The sequence below is a fragment of the Schistocerca cancellata genome, chromosome 9, assembly GCF_023864275.1.
Source record: "Schistocerca cancellata isolate TAMUIC-IGC-003103 chromosome 9, iqSchCanc2.1, whole genome shotgun sequence".
NCBI lineage: Eukaryota > Metazoa > Arthropoda > Insecta > Orthoptera > Acrididae > Schistocerca > Schistocerca cancellata.
Window position 1 is genome coordinate 55217406 of NC_064634.1, and position 15260 is coordinate 55232665.

General features: G+C 43.6%; 1 protein-coding gene across 1 annotated transcript in view; it reads left to right on the forward strand.

Moving 5' to 3' along the window:
• The window catches only part of LOC126100505 (uncharacterized), a 176550-nt gene that overhangs the window by 125416 nt on the left and 35874 nt on the right, over positions 1–15260 (forward strand). Inside the window, exon 5 of the mRNA XM_049911115.1 lies at positions 6698–6873. Coding sequence (XP_049767072.1) covers positions 6698–6873 — 176 coding nt within the window. The remainder of the gene's footprint in view (positions 1–6697; positions 6874–15260) is intronic.

Here is a 15260-nt window from a genome sequence, read left to right on the forward strand (position 1 = left end):
CTGCAAGCAAGCAACGCATGAGCAGCTACATCTAGCAGCGTCCGGGTCCTAAATGGATGAGCTATGTGTTTTTCTCTCCAGTATACATCTTCACCGAAATATCGTGACGGAAAGTCACTGGCACCCAGCAGTTCGCCAGAACTTTTATGGAACGCTCTATACACTGAGAATGTATTGAATTTCACTTTCTTCGAAACTGTTACCCTAAAAGTACGCCGTCTTTCCTGCAGGTATTACCATTTGAGTTCGCAGAGCATTTTCATTATGCTCCCTTGTTAATTGCAGCTATTTGTTGTGGACTTCAGGCCACAGACTAGTTTGATGGAGCTCTCCAGGCCAGTCTATCCTGTGCAAACCTCTCCGAGTACCTACTGCAACCTGTGTCCTACGAAAACTGATTACTATATTCATCTCTTGGTCTGCCTATACAATTTGCTCCCCACCCCACACTTCTCTCCAGAACTAAATTGGTGATCCCTTGATGCCTGAGAATATGCCCTAGCAACTGATCACTTCTTCTAGTCAGGTTGTGCCACAAAATACTTTGCTCCCAAATTCTGTTCACTTGTTCACTACTACCTAATTAGTTACGTAATCGCAATCTACCTATGTAATGTTCAGCATTTTTCTGTAGCATTACATTTCAAAAGCTTCTATTCTCTTCATGTGCAAACTGTTTATCATGCGTGGTTCACTTCCATGCATGGCTACATTCCATACAGATACACTACTGGCCATTAAAACTGCTACACCAAGAAGAAATGCAAATGATAAACGGGTATTCATCGGAAAAATATGTTATACTAGAACTGACATGTGATTACATTTTCACGCAATTTTGGTGCATAGCTCTTAAGAAATTAGTACCCAGAACAACAACCTCTGGCCATAATAACGGCTTTGATATGCCTGGGCATTGAGTCAAACAGAGCTTGGATGGCGTGTACAGGTACAGCTTCATCAAGATACCACAGTTCATCAAGAGTAGTGACTGGGGTATTGAGATGAGCCAGTTGCTCGACCACCACTGACCAGACGTTTTCAATTGGTGAGAATTCTGAAGAATGTGCTGGCCAGGGCAGCAGTCGAACATTTTCTGTATACAGAAAGGCCCGTACAGGGCCTGCAACATGCGGTCGTGCATTATCTTGCTAATATGTAGGGTTCCGCAGGGATCGAATGAAGGGTAGAGCCACGGGTCGTAACACATCTGAAATGTAACGTCCACTATTCAAAGTGCCGTCAGTGCGAACACGAGGAGACCGAGACGTGTAACCAATAGCACTCCATACCATCACGCCGGGTGATACGCCAGTACGGCGATGACGAATACACGCTTCCAATGTGCGTTCACCGCGATGTCATCAAACACTGATGCGACCATCATGATGCTGTGAACAGACCTGGATTCATCCGAAAAAATGAAGTTTTGCTATTCGTGTACCGAGGTTCGTCGTTGAGTACACCATCACATGCGCTCCTCTCTGTGATGCAGCGTCAAGGGTAACCGCAGCCGTGGTCTCCGAGCTGATAGTCCATGTTGTTGCAAACATCGTCGAACTGTTCGTGCAGATGGTTGTTGTCTTGCAAAACGTCCCCATCTATTGACTCTGGGATCGAGACGTGGCTGCACGATCCGTTACAGCCATGCGGATAAGATGCCTGTCATCTCGACTGCTAGTGATACGAGGCCGTTAGGATCCAGCACGGCGTTCCGTATTACCCTCCTGAACCCACCGATTCCATACCCTGCTAACAGTCATTGGATCTCGACCTGCGCGTGCAGCAGTGTCGCGATACGATAAGCCGCAATCGCGATAGGCTACAATCCGACCTTTATCAAGTTGGAAACGTGATGGTACGCATTTCTCCTCCCTACATGAGGCATCACAACAACGTTTCGCCAGGCAACGCCGGTCAACTGCTGTTTGTGTATGAGAAATTGGTTGGAAACTTTTTCCTCATGTCAGAAAGTTGTAGGTGTCGCCACCGGCGCCAACCTTGTGTGAATGCTCTGAAAAGCTAATCATTTGCATATCACAGCATCTTATTCCTGTCGGTTAAATTTCGCGTCTGTAGCGCGTCATCTTAAATCTATACTAAATGTTAACAAATTTCTCTTCTTCAGGAACACTTGTCTTGCCGTTGCCAGTCTACATTTTATATCCTTTCTACGTGGACCATCATCAGTTATTTTGCTACCCTAATAGCAAAACTTATCTACTACATGAATGTGTCTCATTTCCTAATATAATTCCCTCAGCGTAACCAGATTTAATTCGACTCCATTCCATTATTCTCATTTTACTTTTGTTGATGTTCATCTACGACTTTAAGTGTCTCGTTCCATAAGTGCCTCATTCAATTCGACTGCATTCCATTATCCTCGTTTTTCTTTTGTTGATGTTTATCTTATATCCTCCTTTCAAGACGCTGTCCATTCGTTCAGCTCCTCTTCCAAGCCCTTTGTGATCTGAGAGAACTAAAAACCTTAAAGTTTTTCTGTCTTCTCCCTGGACTTTAATACCTACTCCAAAATTTTCTTATGTGTCCTTTACTGCTCGCTCAGTGTACAGATGTAGCTATCGGTAACAATTCTATCAGCCTCTGAATTTTTTGCATCTGGTAGGAATCCCAAATACTCGAGTAGTGCTCAAGACTTGGTAACTAGCTGTTCTGTATGTTGCCCCCTTGACAGATATGCCACAATTTTCTAGAATCCTCCCAACAAACCAAACTCGAAAATTCGCCTTCCCTACAGTGTGCTGGATCTATTTATTTTCTGCCTTGATGTGTAGTCAACGTTACTACGAGGGCAGTTCAATAAGTAATGCAACACATTTTTTTTCTCGGCCAATTTTGGTTGAAAAAACCGGAATTTTCTTCTGGAATATTTTCAAACATTCTCGCTTCGTCTCGTATAGTTTCATTGACTTCTGACAGGTGGCAGCGCTGTACGGAGCTGTTAAAATGGCGTCTGTAACGGATGTGCTTTGCAAACAACAGGCAGTGATCGAGTTTCTTTTGGCGGAAAACCAGGGCATCTCAGATATTCATAGGCGCTTGCAGAATGTCTACGGTGATCTGGCAGTGGACAAAAGCACGGTGAGTCGTTGGGCAAAGCGTGTGTCATCATCGCCGCAAGGTCAAGCAAGACTGTCTGATCTCCCGCGTGCGGGCCGGCCGTGCACAGCTGTGACTCCTGCAATGGCGGAGCGTGCGAACACACTTGTTCGAGATGATCGACGGATCACCATCAAACAACTCAGTGCTCAACTTGACATCTCTGTTGGTAGTGCTGTCACAATTGTTCATCAGTTGGGATATTCAAAGGTTTGTTCCCGCTGGGTCCCTCGTTGTCTAACCGAACACCATAAAGAGCAAAGGAGAACCATCTGTGCGGAATTGCTTGCTCGTCATGTGGCTGAGGGTGACAATTTCTTGTCAAAGATTGTTACAGGCGATGAAACATGGGTTCATCACTTCGAACCTGAAACAGAACGGCAATCAATGGAGTGGCGCCACACCCACTCCCCTACCAAGAAAAATTTTAAAGCCATACCCTCAACCGGTAAAGTCATGGTTACAGTCTTCTGGGTCGCTGAAGGGGTAATTCTGTTCGATGTCCTTCCCCATGGTCAAACGATCAACTCTGAAGTGTATTGTGCTACCCTTCAGAAATTGAAGAAACGACTTCAGCGTGTTCGTAGGCACAAATATCTGAACGAACGTCTCCTTCTTCATGACAACGCAAGACCTCACACAAGTCTTCGCACCCGAGAGGAGCTCACAAAACTTCAGTGGACTGTTCTTCCTCATGCACCCTACAGCCCCGATCTCGCACCGTCGGATTTCCATATGTTTGGCCCAATGAAGGACGCAATCCGTGGGAGGCACTACGCGGATGATGAAGAAGTTATTGATGCAGTACGACGTTGGCTCCGACATCGACCAGTGGAATGGTACCGTGCAGGCATACAGGTCCTCATTTCAAGGTGGCGTAAGGCCGTAGCATTGAATGGAGATTACCTTGAAAAATAGTGTTGTGTAGCTAAAAGATTGGGGAATAACCTGGTGTATTTCAATGCTGAATAAAACAACCCCTGTTTCAGAAAAAAAATGTGTTGCATTACTTATTGAACTGCCCTCGTATTTCAAGCAGCGCACTACTAATATTGTATTGGAACGTAACACAGTTATTTTTCCTTCTCATCTACATTAACTTATAGTTTTCTACATTTAGAGCAACTGCACCACACTGAACAGAAATTACATCCAACTCATGGTGTACGCTCCACAGTCACTCAACGATGACACTTCCGCGTACACTAGTGCATCATCAAGCAATAGCTGCAGATTGCTCCTGTCCATCAAATCATTTAAGTATAAATGTATAGAGACAACAAGACTGCTGCTATGATACTTCCCAGTGGAGCTCCAGATAACACCCTTGCCCCTGGCTAGCACTTGCCTTCCGGACAAAGTACTGGGTGCCTCTAGTGTATGTAAGAGAATGTTTCTTTATAAACAACGGAAGTATTTCGAGATATCAGAATTTCGTTAACCTCAGCCAGAACAACAGGTACGTCCGGCCGGTGTGACCGAGCGGTTCTAGGCGCTTCAGTCTGGAACCGCGCTGCCGCTATGGTCGCAGGTTCGAATTCTGCCTCCGGCATGGATGTGTGTGATGTCCTTAGGTTAGTTAGGTTTAAGTAGATCTAAGTTCTATGGGACTGATGACCTCAGATATTAAGTCCCATGGTGCTCAGAGCCATTTGAACCTTTTGAACAACAGGGATGGACTCACTTTTCACTGTCTGAGACTCGTAAGATCTGTCAAGTGTGCTACATCCCTTCATATCTGCAAGATATCGAGCGACAAACGGAAATTTTCAGCAAGAGCGAGCAGTGAGAAACGACGCAAGTGCGTCAAAGTTTTGAAAAAATCACGTTTGAATCACTTAGTTTTAAAAGCCTATTAGTCACTCTTTATGACAATTCCGTTTTATGAGACAAAATGAAAGTTGAAGAGTAGATGTGTTGAATCTGGTAAGCTTGCTGTATACAATGGCTGTAAAGGTATGGTAAATGTTTGCTTTGGTTTTGAAACGCCTTAAGTCACTGACATGCAGGGTTTACCGTTAGAATGTGTTGCAGGCATCAGCTGTTGGCAATACGAATTGTCACTTGACAAAGACAGTTCTATTAACCAGTCATTTCCAGTGAGAGGTCATTCCTTCCTTCCTTCCTTCCTTGTGGCAGAGACTTTTCTGTCATCAAGAGAAAGGTAAGGAAATCTAAAAATCTAATAACATGTACACATTGACAGCAATGCATCCCGTAATAAAAGATTCGCTGTCAACGTTGTAAAAGGTAATGATCTTGTTGCTTACAAAATCTGTTGCCTCCCCCCCCCCCCTTTATTCAAGAAAACTGCTCTGTCCATTGAATTCATGGTTGAGCACTGCCTCCCAACGTAACCATTTAGCTTACTCTGGAGATTATTTTGGTGTATTTAAGATTAGCCAATGGATTAAAGGTGTTGTACTTCATACAGTCGTACTTGTAAACTGTGATCCAAGCACCATTACGATGCCAGAAAAAGCGTATACTCCATCTACCTTCCTGTCGATATCAACCAAGTAAAGGATATTACAAAACTAGATGGATACTTATATAATTACGAGGAAACTAATATATTTAGAAGTACTGTGTATAACTGGACCACAAAAAACAAGGAGTGAAATGGGAATTTCTATTTTGATTGTAATGTAAGAAGCAAATCCCACGTATCAATATGTATGAAATATTTTTCTTGCGAAAGCTGGGCGCTAGTTATTAGTACTTCAAATGTTTATTACGTTTTATATTCAAATAAAGTAGATACACGAATCAGCAAATCCTATGAGTATGAATTTTCTTCTTTTCTTTAAGATATTAATAGAATATTGTTCATTCAATTTTAAAATTTCGTAAGTGACAGAGTTTTAAACTTATCTGTGGGGAAATTTAATAAGTAATTGAAGTTCGTGTCATACGTGCATGATGTCCTTCCATAAGTAAGGCAAAACGGTTTACAAATAGCTTCCAGTTTGTTCAGAAATCAGTTTTTTCTGTTTTCTCACAAGTTTAAATTACGAAATATACGGGGTTTCGAACATAACTGATTCATTTAGTATGTGGATATCTGATTCAGATTTGGAACGGTTATTACATATGTAAATGGCCACAATGTGTTTCCACACTTCTCGCAGTATTGGTTAAATGAGTAACATTTCGATGTAATAATCTCACGATTTTCTTAAAGAATATCGTATAAAAGTTTGAATAGAATTTTCTCCAGCCCCCAGCCGTGTCGGTTGGCTATACACGTAGGGGAATTACGCTGCTGATTGCGCTAAACCATTTTATTGCGATAGATTGCCGTTAGAGCAAGCGCTTTTACTGTAATTGCCTAAAGATAACTGCTGCTCTATTATGTAATGTTTCAGATAGGGAATTCCATGAGGCTCATAAGACATCGCTGGGCACTTTCTTTCCATTAATGTTTTACTCGATGTACAAAACTGAATATGTAGTCAAGTACTGACAATAATTTAAACGTTTTGTAATTGCGGGACCTGTAAGTATAAGTTAAGATTGGCTGCCGCTTCTCAGTATTATGCTAGGAATTTGAACTATTTTCTGTCTGTCACAGGGTAACCACACGAATGATCAGCAACTCCATGAATGGGTTAAGAACATGAAACATTTGAGAAACATACTTGACACGAAATTGAGGGGTTGGCTACATGACGTACAAGCCGTCAGCGAGCTGATAATGAACTACAAGATAGAAGAAGAGAAAGACCAGCCTGGGAATTTTGTACTCAGGTAACAGCCAATCTACATTCAAACCTTTATCAAACTCATTATGGTTGATGGACATTTATTTCACTTTAGTCCCTGGGAAGTATTCATTACTGTTATGCAAACTACTGATATCATTTAATTAAGGAAAGAAGACAACAGTGTAGGAGACGAATACAGTAAATTTTTCAGATTGTGTTTAGTCTTCAATTTTTGTGTTTGTCTTTATTCTTTAAATGAGCCACACATTGCGGAGCAGATAAGCAGACCACGCCATTTCAATCAACGGCATTATTACTTTGACTAGAGATAATACCATTGCTGCCAGATACTATCTAAGTTTTCATAATTTATGGAACCACTGATATCATGGGAAGACCTTTCTACCGGACACTGAATAAGTCGTTTACATAGTACTACTGTAAGAAACTACCACTCGTGACAAAATAAATTAGTCTCCTCCAGCGGAAATCACGCTAATACGGTGTAATACTGCCTCTAGCCTAGATAACCACAGGAATGCGACGAGGAAGAAAGTCCACACGACATGTCACGGACACTGAATAAGTCGTTTACATAGTACTACTGTAAGAAACTATCACTCGTGACAAAATAAATTAGTCTCCTCCGGCGGAAATCACGCTAATACGGTGTAATACTGCCTCTAGCCTAGATAACCACAGGAATGCGACGAGGAAGAAAGTCCACACGTCATGTCACTCTCTGTAAATGAAGAGAAAAGTTAAGCAGTGCTCGGGATTAAACAAAAATGTGGAGGGATCGTCTGAATGGATACGGTGATTTCTGTGCTTCTTATACCTTGCGCTGTGATTAGCGCGTTTAAATACACTCCTGGAAATTGAAATAAGAACACCGTGAATTCATTGTCCCAGGAAGGGGAAACTTTATTGACACATTCCTGGGGTCAGATACATCACATGATCACACTGACAGAACCACAGGCACATAGACACAGGCAACAGAGCATGCACAATGTCGGCGCTAGTACAGTGTATATCCACCTTTCGCAGCAATGCAGGCTGCTATTCTCCCATGGAGAAGATCGTAGAGATGCTGGATGTAGTCCTGTGGAACGGCTTGCCATGCCATTTCCACCTGGCGCCTCAGTTGGACCAGCGTTCGTGCTGGACGTGCAGACCGCGTGAGACGACGCTTTATCCAGTCCCAAACATGCTCAATGGGGGACACATCCGGAGATCTTGCTGGCCAGGGTAGTTGACTTACACCTTCTAGAGCACGTTGGGTGGCACGGGATACATGCGGACGTGCATTGTCCTGTTGGAACAGCAAGTTCCCTTGCCGGTCTAGGAATGGTAGAACGATGGGTTCGATGACGGTTTGGATGTACCGTGCACTATTCAGTGTCCCCTCGACGATCACCAGTGGTGTACGGCCAGTGTAGGAGATCGCTCCCCACACCATGATGCCGGGTGTTGGCCCTGTGTGCCTCGGTCGTATGCAGTCCTGATTGTGGCGCTCACCTGCACGGCGCCAAACACGCATACGACCATCATTGGCACCAAGGCAGAAGCGACTCTCATCGCTGAAGACGACACGTCTCCATTCGTCCCTCCATTCACGCCTGTCGCGACACCACTGGAGGCGGGCTGGACGATGTTGGGGCGTGAGCGGAAGACGGCCTAACGGTGTGCGGGACCGTAGCCCAGCTTCAGGGAGACGGTTGCGAATGGTCCTCGCCGATACCCCAGGAGCAACAGTGTCCCTAATTTGCTGGGAAGTGGCGGTGCGGTCCCCTACGGCACTGCGTAGGATCCTACGGTCTTGGCGTGCATCCGTGCGTCGCTGCGGTCCGGTCCCAGGTCGACGGGCACGTGCACCTTCCGCCGACCACTGGCGACAACATCGATGTACTGTGGAGACCTCACGCCCCACGTGTTGAGCAATTCGGCGGTACGTCCACCCGGCCTCCCGCATGCCCACTATACGCCCTCGCTCAAAGTCCGTCAACTGCACATACAGTTCACGCCCACGCTGTCGCGGCATGCTACCAGTGTTAAAGACTGCGATGGAGCTCCGTATGCCACGGCAAACTGGCTGACACTGACGGCGGCGGTGCACAAATGCTGCGCAGCTAGCGCCATTCGACGGCCAACACCGCGGTTCCTGGTGTGTCCGCTGTGCCGTGCGTGTGATCATTGCTTGTACAGCCCTCTCGCAGTGTCCAGAGCAAGTATGGTGGGTCTGACACACCGGTGTCGATGTGTTCTTTTTTCCATTTCCAGGAGTGTACATTCATATTCACAGCATGAAACGTTAACATTGGAAATTGGGAGCAAATTGGCCTACGTGTACGTCTCTGTACAAGTGGACATATGGGGCCACGGAGTGCAGTGGTCAGGACAAGAACGTCGACGCTCACGAATATACCCTACTGGCCATTAAAATTGCTACACCAAGAATAAATGCACATGATAAACGGGTACTTATTGGACAAATATATTGTACTACAACTGAAATGTGATTACATTTTCACGCGATTTGGGTGCATAGATCCTGTGAAAACAGTAACCAGAAAAACCACCTCTGGCCGTAATAACGGCCTTGATACGCCTGGGCATTGAGTCAAACAGAGCTCGGATGGCGTTTACAGGTATAGCTGCCCATGCAGCTTCAACACGATACCACAGTTTATCAAGAGTAGTGACTGGCGCATTGTGACGAGCCAGTTGCTCGGCCACCATTGACCAGACGTTTTCAATTGGTGAGAGATCTGGAGAACGTGCTGGCCAGGGCAGCAGTCGAACATTTTCTGTATCCAGAAAGGCCCGTACATGGCCTGCAACATGTGGTCGTGCATTATCCTGCTGAAATGTAGGGTTTCGCAGGGATCGAATGAAGGGTAGAGGCACGGGTCGTAACACACCTGAAATGTAACGTCCACTGTTCAGAGTGTCGTCAATGCGAACAAGAGGTGACCGAGACGTGTAACCAGTGGCACCCCATGCCATCACGCCGGATGATACGCCATTACGGCGATGACAATTACACGCTTCCAATGTACGTTCACCAGGATGTCACCAAACACGGATGCGACCATCATGATTCTGTAAACAGAACCTGGATTCATCCGAAAAAATGAAGTTGTGCCATTCGTGCACCCAGGTTCGTCTTCGAGTACACCATCGCAGGCGCTCCTGTCTGTGATGCAGCGTCGAGGGTCACCGCAGCCATGGTCTCCGAGCTGATAGTCCATGCTGCCGCAAACGTCGTCGAACCGTTCCTGCAGATGGTTGTTGTCTTGCAAACGTCCCCATCTGTTGACTCAGGGATCGAGACGTGGCTGCACGATCCGTTACAGCCATGCGGATAAGATGCCTGTCATCTCGACTGCTAGTGATACGACGAGGCCATTGGGATCCAGCACGGCGTTCCGTATGACCATCCTGAACCCACCGATTCCATATTCTGCTAACAGTCATTGGATCTCAACCAACGTGAGCAGCAATGTCGCGATACGATAAACCGCAATCGGGATAGGCTAAAATACGACCTTTATCAAAGTCAGAAACGTGATGGTACGCATTTCTCCTCGTTACACGAGGCATCACAACAACGTTTCACCAGGCAACGCCGGTCAACTGCTGTTTGTGTATGAGAAATCTGCTGGAAACTTTCCTCATGTCAGCACGTTGTAGGTGTCGCCACCGGCGCCAACCTTGTGTGAATGCTCTGAAAAGCTAATCATCTGCGTATCACAGCATCGTCTTCCTGTCGGTTAAACTTCGCGTCTGTAGCACGTCATCTTCGTAGTGTAGCAATTTTAATGGCCAGTACGGTATCTCGAAGGTATGAGGCGAAAAGTTCTACTGTACGTAGATCGCCATGAAGGGGCTTATTGTTGAGAACTGGTTAGTGGCAGGATTGTGGCTCACCAAGCGGTAGAGGGCTTCTCAATACTTACGTGTGTTTATAAATGGTTTGGTGTTCAATTTAGAGAATGTCTGTTACCCGTCTAGTCGCGTTTCTGCATTAGCGTTCACGTAAACGAGTGTATTTGCTAGTGCTGCGTTAGTGTGTCCCAGTCAGGAGTGCGGAGGAAGAAGCAGTAGAGCAGTAGAGAGTTTCAAGAGCCCACGTGGTGAAGGGCAGTCAGTTGGATAGATGGGACGAGTGTGTATAGTACAAGGGCTGTATGCATTTCACCGACATTTCAAGGAGCCGCTGTTTGTCGGCGCTGTAATCCAAGATGGCGGTGGTGTGAAACTGAAAAACACAAAAGACGTTTGTGGTGGAAAATTTAAAAAAAATAAGCAAGAACTTATTGGCAGGCAATTTAAAAGAAAATGCAAGATGGTTGTGGTGGCAAATTTTAAACAAAAATTGTAAGATGGCATTGGTGTGAAATTGCAAAAACCTATCCAAGGTGGCAGAGGTACCCCAGGTGCGCTTTGCAGTCCAACCGATATCAGAATCCGAGATGACACCATGTTAAATGGTATCCAGACGATTAGAACTTAGTGTCATATTCGAAACTAACCAAATAGAGTGAATTTACTATCAAATATATATATAGAAATATGAACAATACTACAATATTTCCATCTGAAAAGTAAATAACCATCGCTTGAATTACGTAATTATTTCATTTTCAGCAACCAAAGTTCAGTACATGTACTACGTGTGGTGCAAGGTACAGTGGGTGCTTAAATACCTGCATGTCTAAAATGACTGTATTATTTGTCAGAATACATGTGACAATGGTACTGATATAGCTTATAGGTTGCGTTGTGTTTGTCAACAGTGTAGAAAATGATGTATTATTGTGCTCCTTCCCTAAACAGGTGTCTGTTCAGTTCGGTTTTGTACTATCAGTAACATAGTGTCATTAAGGTCTAGGAGGAATAGGTTATATATTATAGCAGTTTCTGCTACATGTGCTTTGCGCTGTTACGAAACAAATTAGACGTGCAAATGTCGTTGTGGCAGTAAGTTCATAGTCAAGTTATAGCCGTCAAGTGGAGTTATACATTAATTGTATTCTTCTGATAACTGACACTTACAGAAAAATAATTCAGCCTTCCTATTTGTATGTGTCTACTGCCGCTGCTTGGCTACACAGCATATTATTTCAACCAAACTGTTTTTTGTAGAGTTGTGAGCTTTTCCAGGTTCGTTTCTGTCCATACCATCATTTTTGACCTTAATAACGTAGTGAGAATTTACATATAGATTGTGACATCTTTTATTTTTGACATATATTTTAGACATGGGACTACTCCAAGTTACACCTTTAAGTATATTAGTTACGGGAATAACATTGCGACAATAAACAAAGATCATTGTGTATGCGCTGCTGTCATAATTTTTCACGTTCTTTGTCAATATTTTAATACTTTATGTTACACTTTTTACATACTTCAACATTTTAGACATAGTAATAACACTGACATAACGGTTCATTATATGAATACATATTTGTCGTAAGTAATATATCGTTTTTCATCTACCAATAACACGGGCTCATTTAAACCTAGGAGGAATTGCCAAATGCTACTGTGGAATTGTGGTAAAAATTGAAATAAGTATTGTGTGTACTTATATATATTTTTGATAAATAATTCAGGTGCTTCAGATACATTTGAAGAATGATCAATATTACACAATTCACATGAAGAATTATTTTTGACATAGAAGTATTGTGGTGTTGTCAGTATCAGATGGTTTGGATAGTTTTGAGCATGGCTCTAAATTCAGATATTTTACATACTTTTGAACATGACGTCATCTTGGCTTATGACGTCAGGAGCACCGTAAAGCATAACTCTGATAGCTGTGACGCCTTTCATTTGTTTCAGGATTTCGACCACTCCTATCCTGCATTTCCTTTTCAATTAACCCCCCGCAATCATCCTGCATTTCCTTTAAAATTTCCCACCAGGTCCATCTTGAATTTTTCAGTGTCGTACCACCACCATCTTTAATTTTTGAATTCTCACCAATATGATCTAAGGTTTTTGAATTTACCAGCATCGCCAACCTGGATTTCAGCAACTGCAGTCTGACTAGATCCTTATCAACACAGGGCTGGAATGCCTATAGGCTACAGACATTTTATTATAAACATCTCTTTTGACCTCTCTCTCTCTTTCTCTTTCCCTCTCTCTTTCTCTGTGTATGTATGTATGTGTGTGTGGTGTGTGTGCGTGTGTGTGTGTGTGTGTGTGTGTGTGTGTGTGTGTGTGTATGTGTATGTGTGTGTGTGGATGGGTGGCTGCAGCTTGGTTTGTAGGAAGGAAGAACTGTTAAAGTTATCGTTTTTGGTGCCGGATGACAAGGTAGCTGCCAACTTGGGTATGGGTAAGCTACATATTATCATCCTGGATTTAAAAGTGGTGTTGTTGGGTTATCTTAGGTAGATTACTATGGGTGGATATGAAGATGGGAAGTTTGGATTGGGACTGACAGCTGTACTAGCCTTACTTACTAACAATCAGATCAAGGACTTTTACTGTTATGTGTGTGAGGAGGTTGGCACAGGATTCACTTTCAGGATGGTTGTATCCAGGTAGTGTACTAGGTCTCCTGAAAGACAGGTGACAAACTGAAGCCCTAACTGAAGTTCAGCATGAGGAATGCTGTGCATTGTATCCTGTCTACTCGCCAAACATGAGGTGCCTAGAAAACCTACTTTCTCGGATCACTAGACAACAATTTAAGCAAATCGTATTAAAGACGTTTATTAAAAAGTAAATTATTGCAATACTTCGTGAAATACAGATGAGTCACAGGCAAAGGACTACAGACAATATAAGAATTCTCTTCAGTATAGACAATGCTACATAGTAGAAGCGAAATGACTAATCGTGATGCTGTTCTTGAACCCACTGCTGTAGAACTGGTAGAACTGGGCCGCAGCTAGTCGGGTGCAGCGTTTATGTTCTCTTTGTGTAGAGGACGCTGCCGTCGCATTGTCGTCCTAGAGAGGAGTCGGTCCGTGTACAATTGACTGACGCCTTCTTCACAGCCCTTTATGCTCTAACGTTCCTGACTTCACACCGGAACACCGTGAATATACAGGTCAGGAACATTAATATAAGTGGAGAAGTATTATTCTGTGTCAGTGAGGAAGCTGTGATGGTTGTCGTGGTGGTATGTAGAGGGCGCTCAACAGCGAGGCTGTTAGCATCCATACTCAACTAGCAGAATATAAGTGTGATTATGTTGTATAAAGAAGTTGTATAGGGTAGCATAACTCAAACTGATGTAGATGGTGGCACAGGTGGCTTTAGTGTTATAAAATACATGCTGAGTTAAAGTATCCAGCACAGTGATTGAACAGGATACATGGCCAAATGCAGGTGTTTTTGAGGAATCCAGTTGCTAGTCCATATATGGGTGTGCATCAAAGTAATTGGTTCACTACCCCACTTTCGGCATGGCTACAGGATGTGGGTTGTTGATGCACTGTAGGTTGTAGGGAGACATGCAGATCACACGTTGGAGTAAAGCAATGGGTAGTTTGTTGATACAGCATGTTGGTGAATTAGGCGTTTTTGAAACATGTTGGAGTAAAGGATAATGTTCTGCTGTTATGCCATTTTGGTTTAGGAAAATCGTATAGGTAAGTAGTACATTGTAAACATGGTTGATAAACCATCAAAGGTGCAGTTCGTTGTGGGGGTAAATTCAAGTGGATTATAGAATGAGCAACGAGAGATAATCGATGAAAGGTGTTGGTACATTCGATAAAATGAATGGTATTGAGGACTACAGTAATAAATTTAAGTTTATATTTGTCTATAGGTTAAGAGGTGACATCATCAGTGGCAACAGTTCGATGGATTACACCACTCGTTTGTATAGCGCTCATTGTACTAGAGACATGTAATGGTTGGCAGTAGTAAGGTAGGGTGCGAATGATACCAAGGTGTGTCGCTGATGATGTCAATGATGAACGATCGATGACATCACAGGGTACCATCGCCCACCTTCCTCTTCCCCTGTCTGACGTATGTCAATAGCCCTGTGTATAAAATGGCATGAAACTAAAAATTTCCTGGAAAATTCAAATTTTGGTGGGAAATTTTAAAAAAGCCCAGTTGTGCTACTTATTTCGTGTAGAATCACGTTCGTTGTCCCATGTATCAACTGATGGGAAATTCTAAAATGCAAGATGGGGCAGTCTCATGCTGGGTGACCTGGAATACTGGGCCTAGCTTTATGACATGACAATCCGAGACTTGGAATACTACTGCTGCGTTAGTATGACGTTAGAATGCACGTTGTCTGACATCCATCTTGGTCATTCTTACACAGCACTACCATGTCAGAATAAAGGTCCAGGAATACTGGGACAGGCTTTGTGACGTTAGAATCCGAGATCTAGGACATTGGGACTGTAATATGATATTATCTGAGGCAAATTATAT